The 14494-nt window shown below is 37.8% G+C and overlaps 1 protein-coding gene across 1 annotated transcript; it reads left to right on the top strand.

Annotated features, from left to right (window-relative positions):
- The first annotated feature begins 2067 nt into the window (after nt 1–2067).
- LOC128379275 (stromal cell-derived factor 1-like) lies at nt 2068–12352 on the top strand. The gene is made up of 4 exons (XM_053338902.1): nt 2068–2197; nt 4634–4751; nt 9868–9951; nt 11734–12352. Exons 1-4 carry the CDS (start codon nt 2131–2133, stop codon nt 11771–11773), a joined length of 309 nt encoding a protein of 102 aa, XP_053194877.1. The 5' UTR covers nt 2068–2130; the 3' UTR covers nt 11774–12352.
- Nucleotides 12353–14494: the final 2142 nt, after the last annotated feature.

The following is a 14494-nucleotide window of genomic DNA, read 5'->3' as shown; positions in this document are numbered from 1 at the left end:
TTAATACTCTCTCAGCACGCCCCCATGGCATGGGCCTGTAAACTGCAGGGGAGGGGTTTCAGTGTATGAACTGACAGGCAGTCTTTAGCAGTGTACGTGTCTATTACTGCTGCTGCTGCTGCTGCTGCGGCTATGGGGGATTCAGATGAGGGTGGAGTGGTTTGAATCCTCTCCAACTGCTCTGACAGAGAAGGCATCGCGTTCTGGCATGAAGACCAGTTTCAGTTTACCAGCTGCTCAATTCAGTGCAGCAGAACCTGATGAAAGGAAACAAAACGAGACCCAATTGCAGACATGTTCGCAGACACACACACACATGTAGAGACATGTACACACACGCCACATCAATACACACATCTGTGTCCTGTTAGACCCTTTCTCCCAGATGAAGTATTTCAGAAACATGTGAGGACTTACATCTGTCTAAAGGCTTTTTATTTGCCCTCCCACCTGTTACAGCATCATTCTGTATGTACTGCATGTTTGTCTCACTTAGAGACAGATACTAAAAAATATTAGTCAGAATTTATTTCATTAGATTATTTGCTTATTAATCAAATCTGTTAAAAGCCAGATAGAAAATTACAACAAAAAAGCCCAACATTTTTGTACTTCTTGTGTATGTATGTAAGAAGGGGAGAAAAACATAACTTGCATTTTATGTGGAGACTTAATTTTAACAGAAAAGATTATGGTATTATCTACAGTTCTTCCATAGGACCTGCTCTAGTTTAACTATGGATATGCAAAGCTGAATGTGTAAATTGTCAAAAAACATTGTCAAGGTGACAAAACAAATCCCAGATGAGCAGCTGTCCACCTTGCCAGATAATTTTAGCCATTAATATATGAGGACATCAAACCAAGACCATCCTATTTTCTAAAAGAATTTGAGATCTTCCCCTCTGCCCACACATAAAGGTTTGAAAAAGAATGAAAAGAAAAGAATGAGGTGAAACAAATCCAACAAATGTGCTACAAACTGTTTTTCTTCTTCATCCTTTTGAATGTTATTTTAAAATAAACCATTTGAAGCTTCAGGTCCATTCTTCCAAACATAAACTTCTTCTTTTTTATCATCTTTAGCTGAAAGAAAAGGCCTGCAGAGTCACAGATGTCAGTTTTCTTACATTATGTTACATTAGTAGCTGCAATTGTTCTTGTTCTATTTGAAAGAGCGTCCCCCCTTCCCTGCCTTTGACTGTACAGATGTGATGTTTAAATAGTCCTTTGTTAGTTTTGTCACAGAGCAGACAGTGCAACTGGCGGTAAGTCCAGAGGAGTTCAATAAAGACATGAACCAGGCGTCAGGGATGCAGATGACAGGGAGTCAACCGAGCCAACTGGGGAAAAGGAAAAGAGAGAGAGAGAGAGAGCAAGAGAGAGAGAGAGAGAGAGAGAGAGAGAGAGAGAGAGAGAGACAAGCCTGCATCCAAGTAAACAATAACACAACACTCAGCTGAAATATACAACAATATTAGTCCACCAGCAGGGAGCTCTGGCTCTGAAAATAGTCTGAGTGATTGGTGGGAAGTGGTGGAAGCTGCATGTACTCTGTGTGTGTGTGTGTGTGTGTGTGTGTGTGTGTGTGTGTGTGTGTGTGTGCGCGTGTGTGTGTGTGTGTGTGCGCGTGTGTGTGTGTGTGTGTGTGTGTGTGGCAGATGGCAAGAAGACAATAGACAAGGATGACAAAGAAGGTAAAATAGAGATTAATTAGACAAAAGGGAGCAAATTTGAGAGAGAAAAGGCTGAAAATGGAGAGAAATCAATGAAAAGAGAAAGAGAGAGAATTCTCTTCAGACTTTCTCCTTGATTCTCAGCCAACACATTTACAATCGAGGAAGTCTCTACTGACTCACTGGCTGCTCCCTCATCTCCTCCCCTCCCCTCCCTCTCCTCCCCTCCTCTCACCTCCTCTCCACTCATGCTGGGACCCCCTCCCTCCTGAGAAAGTTAGGACTCACCCCCACCCCCGTCCCTCCCTCACTCCCTCCCTCCCTCTCTCTCTCTCTCTCTCTCTCCCCCATCCGGAAGATTTAACACAGTGCAGAGCAGAGCTGACGGTCACAGTTGTGCCCTGGATTGTAACAGAGTGAGAGCAGCCCTCCTGCAGCCTGATTGCCCACCACCATGGATGTCAAACTACTGGCACTGATGACTCTGCTGGCTGTGGCCACACGCATACCAACCTCCAACGGTGAGTCCAGCAGGCTCAATTCGTAATGCTTCGGTTAAGAGAAATTATTGGTTTGATCTCTATGGGTTTTGACAGGAAATGCTTTAAATGTAAGGAAGAGTTTCTGTTGCTTTGATGATCTGGATGCTCAGGCTCCTGACATTTGGCTTGTTTGTAATCTTGATTTTTTTCAGGATTCAGTCTGTATTAGAAAATCAGCTGAATGTCTCAAATCCTTTTCGCTTCATGTTTTAATCTATTTTCCATTATGTGAAAAGTAGAGTTTTATGGTAGTTGTACTTCTTCATCCAAACTTTTATGGTTTGAGGGTGAAGGAGTTAGGTTGGTTACAGAAGGAAAATATATCTGGTGACATACAGACTCCAGCCTTCCTATACCCTGCTCCTGCTTTGATTTAGTTTTATTACTTATGAGGATTTTTCAAACATGGAGAAATCATTAGAAAAGAGAAAACTTAAAATTATAAAATGAATTATCCACCAATTGAGACACTTGACTAAATAATTACTGGTATGAAATAACGAATTTGCATCACTACTAACACTTTGTAACATTGAAGGGAAATTCTTTATTAATTAATTATTTTATTCAGTAAAATCCTGCATTCAGTAAAATTAGAGGTGGAGTGCAGCTTCCTTAGAGACCCCACATTTATCTCCCCGTATGTTACTTGGTAGGAGACACGCCAGGGTGTTGAGTCGCCTGCCTGCGTTATGCTAAGCTTGTTTTTTCAGGCCCAGTGAGACCCCTGATTGCATATTAAAGAGTTAGGTCTAAATTTGTGTATTTGCCCTTTCTCCTTGCTTTCTTTTAATTAGTTTCTAATTAGGGATAAACAATGCGGTGGTGATAGCAGTGGATGCTCGCTTCTGGCCCTGGTGCTGTGTGCTGCATAATGATCCCTTTAGTTTGCATGAGAAAAGACCCTGGATGGGTGCGAATCATTAGGCTGATATTACTTAGGATTTAGCCATTTGTGGCAGGACATTTGGTGCTACATTATAAACATGCATATCAATGGGAATGTGTTGACTCCCAGGACAAAGGTCTGTTAGCTACACTTGATGAACTTGATTTTGTTCATTTGTGCAGGCGGGAAATGGTCGATACAAAGAATGAGTTGTTGCAAAAATATCTTCAACTTTAACATCTGCTCTCTGACTTTTTGTGAATTTCTTGAAACACCCTGAAGCCACAATGTAGCATTTTGATTCAAACCATTTGTGAGTGATACATAAAGTAAAGCACTAAACCATTCATGCTATTTGCTGGAATTCTAATTAATTTTCAGTTTTATTGCATGGTGGTTTTTTTCATTGTTTTTCTGACGTTTTTACACCCATCACCTGTTTGGAAAATCTGCAAGCTGTACTTCAAAAAAAAAAAAAAGCAATAAGTACAATCAGTCTTTAATTTTGTGTGTTATCAGTGTTCATCTGTGGTGCTCCCCACGAGCGTCTGCAGAGGCACAGGGGTGATTTGTAATCATTTTAAGAATGTACTTGAGGTGATTTCCGCAGACGCAGTTGATGCCGTCTGAGTGCTCCCTCATAAAAGAGGGTAATATTGGAAATTGAATGTTGAGGACCCTTCTCCATTAGAGTGGTTAGGTTGAATGCTTTGGGAGTGAAAAGCTAAAATCCTGCATGTATGTGTGTGTGTGAGTAAGAGAGAGAAAGGGCTAATCTCTTTTTAATTAACATGTTGTTTAGAGCAATAGCAGTAAACTCATACATTCCCATGCTTTGTAAAGACTTGTTACAGTAGATTACACATTACATGAGGGAAGTGATGCAAATAATTACAACTGAGAGTTTAAACTTGGATTTAATTGATGCTGATGTAAATATTTAAACCCTCATATGAACCACAACGGCCACTTTTCAGTGAGAAATAAAACACTTTTAAATAAAAGAAAAACAGCAACTGAACAGAAAAGTCAATAAATGAGGCTATTATTTGTTAGTTAGCAAAAATTGCATTGAACAGGCTTAAAAACAATTTAAGCAAATACAAAAGCTTTTCACTGATATCAGTTTTCGTCATCAGGTTAACATTGTTATATCTTGAAGTCTGATTACTGCTACATTTTATTTGCTCACACACTATTTAAAGTGAGGCTCATGAGAAGATCTATACAACTATGTCTATCTTAAACTTATATATTAAAACCATAAATTGAAACAAAATAAATTATTTTCCTAAACTTATAAAACTGTTCTTGTGACTTATTTTTATATATTTGTTTAACAGAAAATACGAGAACCTCAAACAGCATCATTGTGCCAATGTCTGAGCTGAACAGCTACAATTACACCTTATTTCTACACTCATGTTGTTTTTTTAGCTGCATAATTTCTTATATTGTAATTTAATAACATAGTATTTTACTTATGCCAATGCCTGTGAGTCACTGTTCTCCTTGTGTGTTTGCAGCTAAGCCCATCAGTCTGGTGGAGCGCTGCTGGTGTCGTTCCACCCTCAACACGGTTCCTCAGCGATCCATCAAAGAGCTCAAGTTTCTCCACACACCCAACTGCCCCTTCCAAGTCATGTAAGTCAATGAGTCCAAAAGTATGGCAGTGATTAACTGTGATCAACTGAAATGTGTTTTTTGATGTTAGTTACTGATGATTATTTGGGTTCACTTAACTCATGTTAAGATAATTATTTCAGATTTAAGTGTACCTGATATAGATTTCCCGATACGGATTCATTTGTGGTCTCTCAGGAAGGAAACATTGAAGCCCACAATTTTCATTGTTGATCAGAGTCACATCAAAGCTGCTTTTCAAATTAAGGTCAAGTTTGTAGTATTCTGCAATCTTTTGGCATTTTCCATAGTTGTGCGAAAACACAGTGTTGTGAAGACAATGGCCACTTTCCATGAACAATAAGTTCATCCAGCTGGTCAGACTCACTAACAAATAAAATCTTTGTTTTAACTGGATGCTCATGCATAAGTATGAGATAGTTTTGCTGGTCTGTGGTTGATCCTCTTTGGGTGCAGTGCTCTGCTGGACATTAAGTCCCCTTGATTACGTGACTGAATGCAGCTGCACCTGAACACACCCTAAAACACTGTTTGTGGAAAGCAGTTGTTGAGTTGTTGAGGAGGGGTAATGTTTATGTCATCATGTCATCATTTTACACTAATTCATCCCAGTGGTGCTAAACATTTTCACTGTAATCTATCTGATGTCAAATAGGTTACAGAAATATTTCAGTCATAAAAATATTATCAAATTGTAATCAAATTGCAACTAAAATATTTCATATATCAGAACAATTATTTAGTGAGCTCTTAAAGAAATAATACTGTTAAAAGCACTGATATAATTTCCTAAAAAAAAAAGACATATTTGTATTGTTAACAGATTTTTAGTCTACCTTAGCTGACAGCCCTTTTTTGAGCCTATGCCTGTTGAAATGTAGATTATTGCGATGATATATTTTTTCTAATCAAATCTATTATCCAATTAATTAATGTAGTAATCTACTTAATCTAATACTTTTGTCAATATGTTTTAGGCCTTGTCATTGATTTTATTTTCCTTTTATGTTTTGTCCTTTTTATTTCCCTAATTTCCCCTACTATTTGATGTCCAAAATAAAATATAAAATATACATTAATTCCCTAATTAATGGAGGTGAGAGCGGACGTGTGAAGTACAGTATTAACCTCCCTCTATTCTTTCCTGAATGGGAGGCCTGAGTTTAAAACAACATGATCCACTCAGAAAGAGGAAAGCAGTGACGGCCAGAGCTCAAGGGGGCCATTTATGTTTTGCAAAGGAAGCAATAATTAAGGGTCAAAATGATTACCTTTGTGTTTCTGCTGACCCCCCGTGTCCCTTATCCACTCTTTTTATTTTTTATTTCCTGCCTCATGCACACAACATTGTGTATAATGTTGATGGTCTGGAACACATTAACTAAAAAGACTCATTCATGTGTTAGCTATAGAAAATGGGATGACAGAAGCCTCACAGCCAAAAGGCTAAAAAGCTGTGGGGCTTCTTCCAAAAAGGAGGAGGGGCTGGTGACTGTTAGAAGGGGTGACTGAATGGCAAAAGGTCAGACACAGTGCTTCAGCCAGGCCACAAACTCCCTCTAACCTCTTTCCAGAAAATTGCCAGAGGAGTCAAGAAATCATTTAGATGAGGGGGCCGCAGAGCCGTGGGAGGGAAATGCAGAGCGCTGCCCTGATATCTCTATTGAGTCAGATGAAAGAGCCAGTAACACTATACCTCCTTTTCTACCAATCCCCACTCCACAGTGTCCCACCGTGTGCCTCTATCCTACCCCTCACCCCTCCCAGCATGCTGTTGGTATTAACTTGCTGTGAAGTAATTACTACCTGCTGGTTGTGGAACTCCGGCCCTCAAATTCCAGCCAAGTCAATTAGGGTTTAGGCTCTCAGTTGGTCAGCCAGACAAGCAGACAGATAAACAGGATGAAGGGAGACACATCAAAACAGTAGAGAGCTCCTGAGCGGATGAGCTGGCTACCCCTAATAAAATAAGAGGAGGGGAAGAAGGGGACATCCCCGGAGGAAAAGCAAACACGGATCCAGTTACTGAGCTGTTTGGCCTGCTGACTCATATGTTAGTTGGAGGGATTTGGGGCTGATGCTTTGACTGATGCTCCTGAACTGCTCTTTTAAGTTCAGCTGCCATTTGCTCAGTTGCTCGTGCGTGCATATCTAAATGAGGTGAAGAATTGGGGAGGTGGCATATTAAAGGTGTTGAATCAGAAAGCAGTGAGGAGGGAGCAGTTTGAGGTGGAGAGGAATGTGTTTCGTTTGCAGAGTTGTGTGATGGAGAGATGGAGGGAGGAGAAAGGAGCAGTGAGGCATTACACCTCTAAGTTGTTAACTCTTATACACAACCTTTTGCCGTCAAGGTGTGAGATCTACATGTTTGGAGGGGGTGTTGCCTTGCGCCACAAGGGGTCTTAAGGAGGCTTAGTTCCCTCAGTTATATTTATGCCCCATCTGTTTAAGCTAGAAAAATAGCAAAAACAATAAAAATATTGGCTGCGATAAATGGGAGTATAGTTTATTTCAGAACCATGGACAGCACTGTTTGAATGCAACGTAAATGACATGATAAAAAAAAAAGCTGCTGCTTATTTTGACAGCGTTCATAAATGGAATAAATATCGAGTGCTCTACTAATATGACATGCTCATGATTAAATAAATATAGTCTTTGACATTTGAAACAGTAGTCTTATGTTATTATTTGTTGGTCTTTCTAAAGCTATTGCATGGTTAAATCAATCAATTTTATTTTTTAAAAATGCCCGCCAATCCCCTCAAGCCTTTCATCCTGGGGTTGGGCCTAAGTGGCCCCTTGCCCACCCCACTACCCTCACTACAAATCCTCTCCTAAATATTTGGTCCAGACATCATTTGCAAGGACACACATTATCTGTAACTGCAACACTGTTCATCTTAAACTGGAATCATTCTGACAGCCCAGAGGCTCCTGCTTCACTCTTACAGAGCAAATAATACCCATCCTCACCAGTAAACACCATCATTTGACTGTTTAGATGTAAAAATCTACATTTTCTCCAAGCATGGAGGATAATTTATATTTCCATTAAAAATAGCATTCAAATAAAAAAAAAGTAATTTGTTTTTTCTTTTTGAAAGGAGAGAGTTACATTTCAAAATTCACACCTTGCAAAAATTAAATGCAATTTATATTTAACCAGGAATGCCTCACTAAGTTTAAATATAACATTACAGAGACACAAAATTGCCACAAATCAGAATTAAAAAGAAATACTATCATGAATAAAATGTCTTCATGTGAAAGATTTCATCCAAGAAACAACTGAAATATCACATTAAAACAACCCGATAGTGGAGATAATGAGACAATAGTGATGGAGAACTTTAGCCTTATCTGTTTTCCAGTGTTCTAAAAGAATTGTTACACTTTTTAATGTGTAACATGATATGTATAAGGAACATAATTTAAGCCAACATCATGGTTGATGCATCAAAATGCCTTCCCACAAACAAAGTCTATCAGACTACTTGTACAGTTGATTAGTGTGCAGCGCACAGTTTTACAAGGTACACTACAATGCGACCTGTGGTGTGTGCCTCCCTTCCAGCTGTCTTTGAGTGGAAACAGAGAGCTGTGATTTTTCACCACCAACCGGAGGGTGACAGCCTGTTATGTGCTGTAATCCTCTGTATTTCAGCTCGGACGTGTTAGGGGATGTGCTGAGGTTTTTAAAGCTTAGCTGAGGTGTTTCTTAGTTCAGTCTTCATAAACCATCAAGATATTATCCTGACACATTGTGCTCATTTCAACTGTGCCCTGTTGTTAATACAGGCAATATTCTTATTATTATCTAATAATGCAGGTTAGTTACTGTTAAGTCAAGCAGCTGCAAGATGACAGCTTGTTAGAAATGTTAATCCTCAGGTTTTAACTGGAATGTGCCATAAAATATAGAGATTAACTTGAACTATTGTTGAAGTTGGCTTAAAAAAAAAAGGAAAAAAAAGGATGTTATTGTTATTTATTAGCCACAGATAAAAACATATACAGTAGGTACATTATTCTGAATATAGCAACCTAGTGAGAACACTATGTCTTCAACTTTAACTTCATCACCTCCCAACATGAACTTTATAGTGCTTTAGGGAAGTATAAATGTTGCGTATGGCGCCTTTAAGTTTAAACGAGCATACCAGTGGTTTTGCATGTTACTGGAAATTGCCTATACTGCCCATCATTTTCCAAATCACAGGTTGTAATAGGTTTTAAGTTTTTTTCCTACACGTCAGGCAGCCATTAGTTTCCATTTCATGAGACATGATCACCTTTATTAAAAGTGAGAATTTGTTTCATACTATTGCAGTTGTGTGTGTATATTTTAAATACAACTAAAAAGCAATAGTTTAAATGCAAGATAAAATACATTGACACCATGCCTCTCGCAACTAGCACACTCGTTTCTTTGTTTCTGTTTTTTATTTGTTGTAAATGCAGACACCACTGGGCATCAGTGTAAAACTATTGGAGGCTATACCAGTTCTTGCAGTTTGGAAAGAGGGTCAAAGAGGTCTTTAAAATGTTCCCTTGTGGCCATAGTGTAAATTGGAAACACCTGAAAAGATTAAAGGTGATAATTTGTTCAAGCAAGACATAAGTTTATACCATCTGCTCATTCAGAAAAGGCCCAAACTATAAATCAGTAGAACCAACTAGTGAATTCAAATGAACTTCAGTGTTAATTAAAATGCCTGTCACATTGTCTTGAGGTTACTGAGAGGTCATGTTACAGTTTGGTTGACCACACATCTAATAAAGTAGATAGCATCTCTAACTGTACACCACCACCGGATGCTTAGCTACAAAGGAAGCCCAGAGGTGAAAAAAACTCTCCATTACGTATCCTTGAACCTGATTTATTACATGAGAGTTTGGATTAGATTCAAATACTTGTTGAATCCCTCCTTTCTCTGCTTCATGTAAACAACAGATTTATAGGTGAGAATAAATAGCATAAATACAAAGTGGGTAGTCATGAAAAAATGAAAGTACAAAAAATAAATCATAGTTTTAACAGCACACCTCATCCTGTGGAGATTACTGAGAATGTGGCATCTAATCCCTCGAACTCTGCTTTTGTCTCCCACAGTGCCAAGCTGAAGAACAACAGGGAAGTTTGCATCAACCCAGAGACCAAGTGGCTGCAGCAGTACTTAAAGAACGCCATTAACAAGTAAGAAAAAAACTGTCCCGCACTGAGCAGACACAAGTGTTTAGAGCTTGCAGAGAAGAAATAAACCACTGTTAAATAGGGCAATTCCTTAGCTTCTTGCTGACAATTACTCTCTGAAATCCTTGACTTGGTTGATGTAAGCAGCTGAGTTATCATCTGTGAAATTAATAGCACCAAGCAAGAATGGTGATAAATCTGCCACTGGTATGTCTGCTTCATTCTTTCTCACAAGCATGTGTCTGAGACTTCAGCCAAGACTGCAGGAGAATCAAATGCATCATTGTGTTCATCATTTTTACCCTCTGAGCTCTCTCACAGTAATCAACGCCTAAACATAAATGGTGTTTTTAACATGACTTTTTTGTAAGGCATTTTCAACATAATTATCATCACTAATTGCACCTCATGCACAGAGTTGTTGTGGTTTAGGAGCAGTGTTATGAGAGAAAAATGATCATAGTAAATACTGCAGCAGCTCATTCAGTTTTTAATGAGCTATGCAGTTCAAATGTGCCCCTTCCTCATTAGAAAAAATGCTCCCAGTATGTCTGGCTGTGATTATGACCGAGCTGCATGTCTGTTTTTTTAAAACACCATAAATACTTAAAGTGCACAATGTAAAGACAAACAATAAAGCGATTTATGAGAATTTACAAGATATTGTTTATTATCTTAGTATGAATACGTATTTCTAAGAAAATGCTGCAGTCTTATAGAGTAGAGTTATCACAGTTCATTAAAAAGCAAACTGTTACCTCCTGAAATGTCAGCCCTTAATATTCAGCATACACAGTAAGTGTCTCAATACCTACTTCATACAGAGAGTCAAATATTCAGCAAAACATTTCCAATCTGTCCATTGAGAAGCAGCCTTAATTACTACACTTACAAGGTTCGGTGTGGGAACATGAAGTGTGTTAATATAAGTGTGCTTGCCCTTTAAAGGTGCTCATGATAGGAGTCATGAAAGGAGTGAGACTAACTTTAAAAACGAAGAGAAATGACCAATAGAACAGTAAATGTTATGACCCTTAAAACACACCCTACACATACATAAGACATATTGCCCTTGCAAGAATGTATATGTGTGTATTCGTTATCACATAAAAGGAAATCACAACCTAAATTCTTCACATTTTAAACCTTTGTGTAGTGGAAGAGATTTTTTATTAGCATGGCTGCACTTTGTCAGTATCACCTTCTTTCATGTTCAGTTACAGTTGTACATAAATTACATTTATATCAATATCACCCATCAAAACAGTGTGCCAACACCTGAGGCCCCTAACATATGCATAAGTGCTCTGCTAACTGCAGCATATACACTCTTTCCATCACTTCCCTGCTGTATATTCAGATCTTTTATTAAGATTCTTAATATCCTCCCTATAACCTTTACCCATCCTGAGGTTTGCTGATACAATTTCAACAGTATGCATCATAAATATCTTTTAATTGAGCTCATTCAGAATGTTTGTGTTGCGCTGACTATTATTCTTTAAAACCAAACAATTGTAATTTGAGGGCAAATAACAAGATTTCCAAAAATCAATTGTGATGCTGAATTACTACTAACATTTGTGGGTTTTAATGTATTCAGCTCTTCATACTGCTGGACATTCATCCATGTTTGTTTATAATTCATTATTAGACTGGATTCAGTTGCAGGTTACATAGACATATAGTATATGTAATACAGTCCAGTAAAAGAGTAAACTATGACCTTTTGAAAAATGTTCTCTTCTCTTTGTAGTCTAATGAAATTTTTATGAATCTCTCCAGGGTGAAGAAAACCAGAAGACGCAATAGCAAGAAGAACTAAAAGGGGATGTACATCATCAGGCATCCTCAGATCAAACCTGTATACCTCCCTCCCACTGCTCTGGATGTATGTAAACACGCTGTATGTACTCGTCCACCTCTCTGGACCGCTTGCGGAACCAGCACTTCACCGCCAAACTGTGCCAACCCCAGCACCACTGCAGGTCCCTCTGGATGCCCACGCAGTCACCTCCAACCATCCATATTAGCACCAAGTGCAATTCCACCTCATCCCTGGAATGATGGGACACATGTTGACGTTGAATATATGAGTGTGAGTGCTGGGTGATTGACACGAGAGAGAAAGTGTGTTTGAATGTGCTTCATGTGAACTAACTGTGTGTCTGTTTAAAGTATTTTCTTACTTCACGCAGCTATAAAGGGACAATTTGAGCTTTCTGTCTCACACATAAGGCTTTGTGGGTAATGCAACCTTCACCTCATGTCAGATTAATGATACATATGAGCTGCTGACAGAGAAACATTTTCACATCAGTCTCCTGGTGGAATAATGATTGGGGCGTTGTTGGCAGGCCCTGATGATATATTAGGCCAAGTCAAATGTATCAGTTATTCTGGCAAAGAAACTATTTTCTATATATATGTATGTATGTATATATATATACATACATACATACAGATGTCAGTTCTCCAAAATTAAATGTAAAAGCCTCCTCTGATAGGACGTGAAAGTGGCATTACTCATGGATGGAGATTCATGGGACAATTCTTGCTTTGTCTAGAAGCTGGCTGCACCATCAGGAACAGAAGCTCACAAAAACTACTAATTAACAAGCACTGATCTTATGGTGCTATATATTCAGTATAAAGGGTCAGAGCCATTTATATTATGGGACTTCACTGTTTATTTTATGCTAGATTTAAGAAGGATTGTTGTGACTCTTGGATTCTGTTATTGCCAGTCACAAAACAAAAGAATCATCAGTATGCAAAATGGAACTGTTGTTGGATATGGAAAATGAAATATACAGCTGATGTAAGGTTAAGGCCACAGTGTACTGAAAATGGGATAAAACAATTAACAATGCAGCTTTTTATTGTTTGAACACATTAGTAAATAGAGACCAAATATTTATTCAGTAAGACACTCAACATAAAGAAACCAGCTAATTAACTGCAGTATTTTCATACCAACACCTGTCCTTGGTAGGAATGCAAAGCTAGTAAGTTGTCACATAGAAGTCAGTTCATGATGGCAAAAAGAAAGTTTTTGATGATCAATTTTTATACACACACACACACACACACACACACACACACGGTGGCGTAAAGAATGTTTTTGATGATCCTTTTTTACACACGCACACACACACACGTATATATATGTGTGTGTCTATATATATATACACGTGTGTGTGTGTGTAGTATATATATAAATATATTTGAGCCACTTTATTATCAAATAAATGTGTTTTAAATGTAATTGTTTTATTTTTATATTGTGTATAATCGTACTAAATTCTTTTTTAATGCAACGTACAGTAGGCAGTAGCTACTAAATGAAGGCTATGCTATAAAATGTTATACAGTGTTAAATTTCATTTTTAAGGTTTCATGCAATATTTTATACAGGTAATTTGTAATGACTTGTTTGCAAATATGATACAATACAGTATGCAATACATTCCTCCTCCAAAGATTTATCTTTTTTTAATATAATTTTGCTTTAAAAAAAATCATCCAAACAAATTAAACATTGCCCTCCTACACTGTTGTTCTCTCCATTTTATTTCCCTATCAGTCAATTCAAGATGAACCATGAATAAACTAAATAAAATCTGTATCTGTCCAACACATAGTGCCTGAAAACAAAAGACGATGTCATTGTGTTACATGAGAAAACTATTCAGCTCAGACCACTAGCTGTCCCCGTCCAACACTTGATTAGGTTTTTTTTTAAAGTTTTACTGAGGTTGATGTATGATGTGTCAATAAAGCCACTGAGCTAAAACAGAACAAAACCTTTGAGTTGAGATCCAAGGGGACCAACATGTGCTTTCAATTTGGACACTCCCAGCACCCCACGGGTTTTCTTTTCAATTTCACTCAACTGCTGCCATGCTGCTAAATTGAGCCCTTATTTTCCCCCTAAAATTGTTATAGAGTCCTGGTGGTCATTGTTATGTTCCTTGTTTTGTTCTGGTCTGTTTGCTGACTGCCTTACAGGTGGTAATCCTATCAATTCACAGCTAATAGTGTAATAACCCTGTAAGTGTAATCCATTTCCTAATTAATGTAACAGAAGTTAATGGTCATTCATTTTATATTATACTAATTTGTTTTAACACATTACTAAATATGCAGAAAGTGTTTTGATATGCAATAATAAACATCTAATTGTATCCCTTATGTGAAATCATTCAAACAACCATCAATTCTAGTCTATTATTAATTTATTACCTCTGGGAGTTCAACCATCTTTCTGTATAATGTGATAATTATGGCAATTACAGTAAAAGGTTTTTACATTTACCACACTGTTAAGAGCATTGCTTTCATTAATGATTTATGTTAAAGAGCATATTTAGTTTTATTAAAGACTTTTAGTCACTATATATTTAACCCTTGCAGTGCCACTGTCTTCCCTGTAGAGAACATTTAGTATGATCGACTTGTGTCTGCCAAACATCTTTATCATCATTCATACTTGCCATTGAATCTTTTATAGAAAATGTTGTTAGAAAAAAGTGTGTTTCGGACT

This window comes from Scomber japonicus, chromosome 2 (assembly GCF_027409825.1).
Source record: "Scomber japonicus isolate fScoJap1 chromosome 2, fScoJap1.pri, whole genome shotgun sequence".
NCBI classification, from domain to species: domain Eukaryota; kingdom Metazoa; phylum Chordata; class Actinopteri; order Scombriformes; family Scombridae; genus Scomber; species Scomber japonicus.
The sequence above is the reverse complement of the archived record's forward strand: the minus strand, read 5'-3'. Positions and strand labels throughout refer to the sequence as shown.